The sequence below is a fragment of the Bactrocera tryoni genome, unplaced genomic scaffold (genome assembly GCF_016617805.1).
Source record: "Bactrocera tryoni isolate S06 unplaced genomic scaffold, CSIRO_BtryS06_freeze2 scaffold_175, whole genome shotgun sequence".
Lineage (NCBI taxonomy): Eukaryota > Metazoa > Arthropoda > Insecta > Diptera > Tephritidae > Bactrocera > Bactrocera tryoni.
Window position 1 is genome coordinate 870 of NW_024395895.1, and position 10,684 is coordinate 11,553.

Genomic DNA, 10,684 nt, shown 5'->3' on the forward strand with positions numbered 1-10,684 from the left:
AGAAGACGCTCATTTGTCGGAACCACCTCCAATATCATATAGCTGCCATACAAAGTAAGCAATCGAAATCAAATGCTTGTATGGAAAGCGTTTTTCATTTGGCCAGGGATCTTCAAGACATTTTACAAGGATTACAAGGAAAGCTGCACCTCGCTCTGCTCGACATATGGTTGAAAAGTCAATGAAATTATGGAAAAGATTAACCCACACTGTCACTGGCTGCTTATGAATTATGAGATTGCTAAGGACCTTAACATTCATCATCAAACGATTTTGAACCATTTAAAAATCCTGGCTACAAAAAGAACTTCGCTGTTTTGATACCACATGAATTGTCTGTGAAAACTTTAATGAACCGATTTAACATCTGTGATTTTATGCTGAAACGAAATGAAATCGAACCATTTCTGAAGCGAATAGTAACAGGAGATCAAATACGACAATAATATACGAAAAATATAATGGTCCAAGCGTGTTGAAACTCAGCAAATGGTCACGACGCCTCGAAAGATTATGCTGAGTGTTTGCTGGGATTGCAAAGGAATCATACACTACACTGTTCCAGCCTGGTCGAACGATTGATTCTACATTTTACTCTCAATAACTGATAAGATTGAAGCAAGCAATCGAAAAAAACGGCCAGAACTGATCAACAGAAAGCGCTTCGTCTTCCGTCAGAACAACGCTGGACGACACACCTCTTTGATGATTCGACAAAAACTGGCAGAGCTTGGTGGACAATTTAGTTGCATCCACCATATAACCCTGACTTTGCAACATCGGACTGTTTGTTTCGGTCAATGCAGAACTCCATTAACAGAATAAAGTTGGCTTAAATAGAAACCAGTGAAAATTCCTTGCCGCAGTTTTTCGTCGAGAAGCCAGAAAAGGTTTACACTGATGGAATAATGTGTCTAGCGGAAAAATGGTAAAAAGTGGTCTACCAAAATGATACATATTTGTAACATGTTATTCAAACTGAACGATCAAAATCAGAAAAAATATATTTTTATTATTTTTATGCTATAAAAAATGCCTCTGTGGCCGATATTATGGCTTTGGCGCAGTTTTTTCTTGTTTTTTTATTGTTACCTAAAAGAAAGCTATAATGTGAACGCTCCAAGCCTTTTTATGGCAGCACAATATTGCCGGATTGCCGAATTATTTGCTTTCGGTTTATTGCCATACGCAACGGTATACCAAAAACTGGTTACCATGGCAGAATTCTAACAAGTTGGCGACACAACAAACCAGGGGTTACCAACAAAAAATTGAAATCCAAAAATACGCACATATACATACATTTATTTATATAAATCCAACAAATAATTTATTAAATGAAACGAAAATAAACTATTGTGTACATACGTACATACATACATACATACATACATACATACATATGTATTAACTAATATAATTTAGTCTAAGCACAAAGCTACGCATTATAAGCGCTTTTCACCGTTAAATTGTTGTGTTATTGCCGTTTTTGTCCCGTCACACACACACTTAAATAACTACATTACGTTTTTTTGTATTTGTATGTACATATGTATGTCTACGCACTTGTACATGGCTTCAAAACACATCACTTCATTTAATTTTTATCTGCTTGCTGCCAATTCTACAAACGTCTGCACTGTTAGCAACACTGGATTTAGAGCTCATCGCTGCTCCGCAACTTCGTCAGCTTGTTCACACGAAACGCCTCGAGTATGTTGAGTTTTCGCTGCAATTCCAATTTCTTAGCATCCGTCACCTTGCCAGCCTTCAGACGTTGCAGCCGCTTGGTCTCGTCCTCCACATAATCGTAACCCTTCTCATTGATTTTTCGCATATAAACCAGGTAGGCTTTGGCGCTCGCCGACTTCGTCTCATCGCCTGCTACACCCTGCAACATTTTCTCCGCTTTTGCTATCAACGCCACTTGTTCGTCATCCGCTTTGTTGGCGTATTTCTTGACCAATTCTTCAAAGTCCTTCAGACAACCGTCGCGTCCGATATACAAATCCGTGTGCTGCGTCACAAATTGCTTCAAATTGTCCAATGTCACATCCAAGTGTGTGGGAAAACGCACAAACTGCTCCAACTTGCCAGCCTTGAAGAGCAGAATAGTCGGAAAGCTCTTATCGTCCACTTTAAATCGCAAACCCAGCTCTTTGTTTTCATTCTCGCCGTAGTCTTTGATACCGACTGTCGCCACCAACAGCTCTTTCGTGACTTTGTGCGCAGTTTTCGAGAATGCCGCGAAGGCCTCATGTTTATCGCCATATGGAAAGGCGATATCGAATTTAACTAGCGCGTAGGGAAACCGCTCAATCGTCTGATCGAAGTTCAGCTCATCCAAATCCACGCAGCCGGCGCAGGAACTGGCCGCCGCGGTGGTCACACAGGCCACGAGCACAACACTGGCAAGAAACTGTGCGTATCTCAGGTACTTTGTTGCCGTTTGCATTGCGGAAATTGCGATGGCTTTTTTGCTCTTTTTCTTTACACAAAAAAGAAAGTCTAGTATATTCTATAAATTGTATGGCAAGTGTTTTTTAGCTGGCTGTAGCTGTAGCCGTTCTTTTAGTCGCCCTCTCACTGCCGGCGTACTTTTCTTACTGAATAAACAGGCGCTGGAAAAGAAAGGTGGCTTGAGCTGTTGCTATAACCACCGCACAGCTGTGCTCACTAACCTCCCGAGCAGCCTACAGAGCGTCAACAGCACTCCACGCAGAGTTATATGTCGCATAAACACACTGCGATACACACACACATAATAGAGCTCACCGGTATTTTTCAACTTTTTTTGCATTTTCATATAAAATTTTAACATTGACTTTTCATTTCATTCTCTCAGCGTGCTGATCAGCAAGCGCTAGTTGATTATATGCTGCTTTTTGTTGTTGCTTTCAGTTACTTGACTGCGAAATTTGCTAGCATACAGCTGTAAATATGTATATGAAACAATTACCTTGCCATTGCCTCTCTGAAACAGCGTTGTAAGTGCAAGCGCTCGCCGGCAGGTTGAATGACTTCTGGCAAAAGCTAATTTCCACGTCAGTAGCTAGACTCCAGATAAACAAAATTAACACACAAGCATATATATTTATGTACAAACGTATGTAAAGTTGTGCACTTGCAAACGTGGTGTCTCTGCTGAGCACAGTCTATTCGTATAAACAGCTTCTGAGTCGCGCTCAAACTAGCAAGCGTCTCTTTGGTTATTCAGCACTGAATGTAAGCTGTTTCTCTCTTGATACGCTCTTTACATTTGCTTTGAATATGGGTGGTGGAATTGAAATTCTTATTATTGTTCTTAGCCTGGCTTTAAGACATGCCGCTGAAGTTGTATCGCATAAGCCAAGACATATTTCTCTTTGTTCTCATGATTGATCTTATTTGTTTTTGGCAATTTCTTGCACGTGGTGCTTCACAGATAATGAGCGTTATATAATTAGTATTTTTTGTTTGTTTTATGGCACACTATTGGATCTTTTTGAACATGTCAACTCTATTTCTATGTTCATAAATTGCCTTAGTCAACAAATATGGTCAAATAAACCATATAGTTGGGTTTATTTGACGTCATTTATTGACTTAGGCAATATACATATAAACATAGAAACCTGAAGCTATAAAATTGCGATGACCAGTTCAAGAAGATCCAACATATATTGTGTACCATACATCATTAGCATGCGTTGGTCTGCGGCCCTCTCTTTATGATTGTCTATACATTTTCTATCAAATAATTTTTTTTCATTTCTAGCCCTATGTTTCGAGTCTTTATCATGTTTGTACCATTTCAGCTACATATTGCACTCAGTGTATGACACACACCTGCTATTCCATAGTTTTTGTTTTTAATTGAATTGGACTAACTCCGCTGATTTCCACCATGCGCCAAACCTTGGAAAAGACCTGTGAAAGGAAGGTCGACACTAACCATCTCGTTCTTCGTTGATTTTCAAGCCACCTTCGACAGCACGAAAAGGAACTGATATAAAAGTTGCAGATCTTTTCATTGTTTCCAATAGCAGTTTTTCAATAGCACTCGTAGTTTTGCCGAAAATCGAGATAAATGCTTTTTTCACCTTCCCGGCGTCAGATCGCTCGTAAACTGGTTTTACTTTCATTTTTATTATTTTATCTTTCGTTTCCAACTGGTTTCAACTTACTACGATTGTTTTTTGCTTTGCAAAATTATCTACTTATCTATTTGAATTTTTTGGATTATATTTTGTATATGCCGGCCGACGGTCCTAAACTCTTCCTCTCCAAATAACTGCACTCTGCTTTCGCCTGTTCGCATTGTTTGCTGTGTTTAGGCCTCTAAGAAATCATGATTATTAATGGACCCTTTCGCGGACTTCTTTTGGTGCTTCAACAAATTTCAAGAACTGGAAAGTTCAAAGGGTTGCAGGACATCATTTTGTTTGTGCATGAATCTTGAAGTGTGTTGGTTCTACGTTTTCGACCACTAGTTGCAGGTTTACTCTCATAGAAATTGGGATCACATGATCCTAGCTCCCTATAAATTCACGTGTTATTTTATATGTTTTGACTATTCTCGAATATGTTTCCTGATTTCACTTTTTTGTTTTTCTTTTTCGCTAAAAAAAAATATTGAAGAGTTGTGTAGAAGTTGTTGAAAACATAAGTTCATTACTTTGTTAAAGCCACAAGGAATTTACCTTCACTAAAAGGAAAGAACAGAAATTATAAATTCTTCTAAATAAATCGAGTTTAAAAATTTCAAATATGGAAGAACGATACAATATATGCGAGAGACCACAACATGGAGGCACAAATCCATCATCGATGAGTAAATGATCAATTTAAATTCAGTTAAGGAAAATACGAATGTTTTGGCTGGAACGTGTCAACTAGGCATATTTGAAGATGTCTTTTTAAAAATAATTTGATAAAAATAATCTGAAAGTTCAATTTCTTGACTGGAATTCGGCACATTAGCAGGAATACAAGGGGAATATGATAGACTAACAAAATAATGGAATAATTGACAGGACAGGTGTTGAATTTCTCGCCAGTTCGCTGGGATGTTCAAAGGTATGCGCTCCCAAGTGTTTAAGCCTTGCCTTCCCAAGCGCGAAACAGTCAAGAAGAAAGTTTTGAACTGTTTCTACCTCGTCTTCTTCCATACAGCTTTTGCAGGTGGCGTCTAGTAAGATTCCTAGCCTTTCATCATGGACGCCAATAGGGCAGTGGCCTGTTATAACCTCCAAAACTAGGGAGAGGCTAGCCTTACTGAGCACAAAAAGATCACTACATCTCTTGATATCGATCAAAAGGATTTTGCGACAGCGCAAGTACCGTTGGTGTACCCAGTGCTCCCGCAAAGTCCAGCTAACTAGTAGCAAAACACAAGAGGATATGGGAGCACCGACCCGCTCCCATTCTACTGATAGCGGTTCTAGGGTTCCTTTCCTTGCTAACTCATCATCTTTACAATTGCCTACGATTCCGCTGTGGTCTGAAACCCCTACCAGTCTTATAAGAAAGAGATTTGATGCTATTGATAACGAGGTTAGGCACTCCTTGCAGCTGACTGTAAATCCCTCCACCAACCTTCCGCCCAGCTTTGACCCACCCGTTAAGAAGCTCACTGCCCTTCTATACCCACGCCTCCTTCCCACCCAAAAATCCCTTGAAGGTATATATGCAGAGAAAGAGCCGGCAGAGTTCGGTTTGGCAATTCCAGTGTGGTCTTTTCTAGAGCCCTCCACCTCATAAATTGAACAAAATGAGCTTGACTAAGGTGTCGTTGAGACCGGGGACCACTTTCGGTCAGAGACCCAATCTTTTGCCAATGACTACTCTACAGCAGTAGGTACAAGGCAATTTTTTGTTCTCTCTTTCATAGAAAGATCTCCTTGACTTTTCGAATACAAGAAACCTAAATATGGAATAATATGGAATTGATTGTTTTTAGCTAAAAACAACTGCAGAAAGTAAAAACGCATTACATAAAAAGGCTTTCTTATCAAGTGAGGATATTTGAGACAATTTGATTACAGCAAAATATAGGGTTAAGGAATTACCAGGCAATATAAGGGTTTCACTTAATTTGTAGGTAAACAGTCATAATTACTTATATTATACCAGAAGCGAGTCAAACTTATTTTCTGATAGTTCTAGATTTATTCATCGCATCGGATCATGCTATACCTTTTTGAAAAGCTCATTTTACGCACTAACACGTGTTTGATTGATTTTCGTTTCTTTTAAGTCGTTCGTGAGTTATAGCGTCGCAAACATGGAGAAAAAAAAGAAAGAGAAAATACGGCATATTTTACAGTACTACTACGATAAAGGCAAAAATGCATCTCAAGCCGCCAATAAAATTTGTGCAGTTTATGGACCCGATACAGTTTCCATTTACACCGCACAACGATGGTTTCAACGTTTCCGTTCTGGTGTAGAGTTGGTCGAAGATGCGCCTCGCTCGAAAATTGCGATAAAATCGCTGAATCGGTCGAAAGAGACCGGCATAGTAGCAGTCGTAGCATTGGTCAAGAGCTGGGCATGAGTCATCAAAAATTCATTTCAATTTCAATAAAAAAAAAATTCAATAAAAATACCGCAAAACTTTTTTGACAACCCATTATTATTAATTTCGAGCAGGCGAATTGCTGAAAATATCGATAAAATGGTTAAGTCCGACCGGACAAACCATAGAAGCTCGATATATGGGTGCCACAAGAACTAATGCGAAAAAAGCACCACATGAGGCGAATTTTATTCTCCAAATTTCTGCTGAATCGCAACAAAATCGAACCATTTCTAATGCGAATGGGTGACTGGTGATGGAAAGTGGGTAAATTACTACATATTTCTTAAGCATCGCTTTTCGTACTAACACACAGAAATATTCGTTAGCACATATCCGTGGTTCTGCATGTCTGTCTCTGCCATCTGTCCATAAAATATTTATTCATGGAACAGATATAATGGAAAGTCTAGCAATTCCAATTGGGAATGATGTTGCAGGCGGAGTTAGAGACGCGCACAAAAGATTTCTGTTAGTTCCAGAGGCATCAACCTCCAAAAAATTTCTAGATTGACTACAATGCAAGGTCTTTTGTGAACATTGCTGGTTTCTTCAGACCCACTAATCATCAACAATGATCATCAAAGTTCGCAAAAAGAAATATCAAATTGGCTGAAGAGGGGAAACTGTTGCTTTCAGCTGAAAATGAGCTTTCGTGCAAAGTCGAGAAAAAAATGTTCACGAAGGCGGCTGCCTGAAAAAAAAAAAATTCTTGTACATCCTCTTTTGACTGCTTCGAACTTTTTAAAAAAAGTTAAAATTTCATTTTGAGGATATGGATAGTTCCAGAGTTAGACAAGTCAGAAAATTCTATCAAAATTTCAGGTAAACCACCGGGTATCGTTTTAAAAAAGGCAACTTCGAGGAAAACTATTTTAAAATCTCTCGAACTAGCCGAACCAGTTTGGAGGCTGAGTCAGCAAGATACTTATATCTCCGAAAAAAAATTTAGTTTTTAAAACTCCGCTTGTAAACATATTCTTGAACAGTTAAATTTCTAGACCAGAAAACTTTCTTAGTGTCCGAATCTGTTGCTGTCTATGGTGAATGATTTTACTGTTCGAAGATTCGCTTTTAGAGAAGCTTGTGAAAATAATTTTCTAAACGACCATATATTCTTCAATTAGTTAAGAAATTGGACTTTCCATAGATAAATATACAACAACCAATAAAACATCTTAGAAATAAATACTACAGAAAATTCTCTTCAACTAAAACTCATGTTTAATTTGTTCAATATCAGCACTACACAAAACTGTTTAATGAATTGGATAAGTTTCTCTATAAAAGGTTTATTGGCAGCACGGAGTCTAACATTAAGTCGAACCCTAAGTTCTTCTGGAACTTGGTAAAATCTAGAAGAGCGTGTTCGGCCATTCCTTCTGCTTTACACTGGGGTGATAAGTCAGCATGTATTCCGGTCGAAATCTACAATTTGTTCACTGAATTTTTCAAATCGAATTATGTACACAATGATCCTGCTTCTAGTTCCACTTTTTCAGCTGATAACTCTCCATCCATAAATTTTGGCTCACTGTGTCTTTCACAGGATGATATTGCCACGGCTATTGGTGATATTAAGTCTTCGTCCAAATTGGATCTGAATGGGCTTCCGCCTGTACTTAAGTATAAAATATTGTACTGCCTTGGTATATCCTCTCATGCTTATCTTCAATAAATCTCTCACCACTGCGAATTTTATTTCCGACTGGAAATTGACCTGCATTATCCCTATTCTTAAAGGTGGTACAATGGAAGTAGTCTTCAATTACAGGCCTATTTCTAAACTTTCTACTATTTCGAAAATCTTTGAGTGTTATGTTAAAAATAAATTATTTTTTGCAGTAAAATCAATAATTAACGTCAATCAGCATGGGCTTGTCTCTGGGCGCTCCACTGTGTCAAATTTAGCGGTTTTTAGCGCTTATTGCATGTCTACATTCTCCGCTGGATTCCAGGTAGATTGTGTCCACACAGATTTCTCTAAAGCCTTTGCTAAAGTTTCACATAATTTTCTAATTAAAAAATTATCATCTTTAGGGTTTCACCGTCTTCTTGCAGTGGCTTAAATCATATCTGCACAATAGACGATGTGTTGTCAGTGTCGATGGAGTGTCATCTGATTCATTCATTGCGTCTTCGGGAGTGCCACAAGGAAGCGTCTTGAATCATTTCTCTTTGTGCTGTTTATCAATGACATTTCCTCTTCTTCTCTTTCGCTAACTTTCTGTTACATGCAGATGACTTAAAAATTTTCGCAATAATCAAAAACTCACAAGATGTATTCCAACTTCAATGTGATATTGATACTTTTTATGATTCGTGACTGAAATCGAAGCTTTTTCTGAATCTAGATATATGTTCTCAGATCTCTTATGGTAGGGGACGTAGCATCTTATCTTCAAGTTACAATATTTCTAATTGCATCCTAAAATGCGTTACTGAAATCAAAGATCTTGGGGTAAACTTTGACAACAGATTTTTTTTCAGTAATCATCAACTATATCACTTCTAAATCATTCTCTGTGTTCGGCCCCTACACATTAAAATTACTGTATACATGTTTTGTTCGGTCCATTTCGGAGTACGCAGTGTTCATTTGGAGACCATATTGCATATCGTCAATTAATAGAATCGAGCGAGTTTAAACAATTTTTCTTAAATTTGCTCTCCGCTCCTTAAAGTTTGTTGACCCAATACCATCGTATACATCTCGTTTATTGCTTTTACATATTAAATTACTGGAAAATCGACGGTCCGTTCTCTGCCTTTCATCTGTTTTCAATGTAATTAATGGAGGTATTTACTGTTCCTATTTATTAGGGAAAATTAACTTCAATACTCCTCAGAGGTGTCTGAGATCTATTTTCCCATTTTATTATAAAAAGGAAAGTACTAAATTTGTCCATACAAGAACTTAATTCCGATCGTTCAGTTTGTATGGCAGCTAAATGCTATAGTTAACCGATCTGAACAATTTCTTCGGAGATTACATTGTTGCCTTAGAAAATAATGCATACCAAATTTCGTGAATATATCTTGTCAAATGTGAAAGTTTTCCTTACAAGCATTTGATTCCGATCGCTCAGTTTGTATGGCAGCTATATGTTATAGTAGTCCGATATCGGCCGTTCCGACAAATGAGCAGCTTCTTGAAGAGAAAATGCCGTTTGCAAAAAAGGTCTTAAAAACTGAGGGACTAGTTCTTATATATACAGACAGACAGACAGACAGACATACGGACATGGCTAAATCGACTCAGCTCGACATACTGATCTTTTATATATATACTTTATAGGGTCTCCGACGATTCCTTCTGGGTGTTACAAACTTCGTGACAAACTTAATATACCCTGTTCAGAGTATAATAAATAAACCAACCAGTAAAAGACCATTGTAACAGCACAGAAAATATCGTTTAAAAACTATTACTACATTTGGAGTGTCGTTATCGCAATGATTCAACAAAAGACTGCACTTACGAACATATTTTCGAAGCATAACATAATAGAACTGCGTAGAAATGTTAAAGCTCTCAGCAGAAAAGGGGTATTTTTCCATTCTATTGCTTATAAGAGAATGATTTCTTATTTTGCTATTCATTAGGCATAATTATTATAGCCAAATTGTTGTAGCCTTTGTCAAAATATAAACTAACCACTTTGTACTTAGCAAATTGCCAGAACTTTTTAATAATGCATGAAGGCCTGATGCGCATTGCCAACGTCGCAACCCACCTGCGACAGCCCACCATTGCACACCGAAAAACCAAATCCGAAATGTTGACTATTTAATGATAGAGTTTCATGTCAACGACGTACTATTGACCATATTGATTCCCGCATTTAGGTCCGCATATTTACTCACGCTGCACTGTTAATGGCTACTTTTTGTTTCGCTACAATTTTTTTTATTTTTTTGGAATTTCTATATATAAAATATATATGTATATGTACATAACTCACACCGTCATTGTCCTAAATCGGCATCACTCATCCGCACTTCTATTATTTATAAAAAGCGGGAAAAAAACGATGTGTGCGTGTTGCCAATCGAACACCCACTCACCGCCTAACAAGTGTCATTTAAGAAGTAACCAACGCCAAGGATTTATGGTAGTACAGT

At 37.9% G+C, this 10,684-nt stretch overlaps 1 protein-coding gene across 1 annotated transcript; it reads right to left on the bottom strand.

Annotated features, from left to right (window-relative positions):
* Positions 1–1,545: 1,545 nt before the first annotated feature.
* Positions 1,546–2,753, bottom strand: LOC120780128 (protein windbeutel-like). Its single transcript, XM_040112409.1, has one exon. It carries the CDS (start codon positions 2,453–2,455, stop codon positions 1,658–1,660), a length of 798 nt encoding a protein of 265 aa, XP_039968343.1. The 5' UTR covers positions 2,456–2,753; the 3' UTR covers positions 1,546–1,657.
* Positions 2,754–10,684: the final 7,931 nt, after the last annotated feature.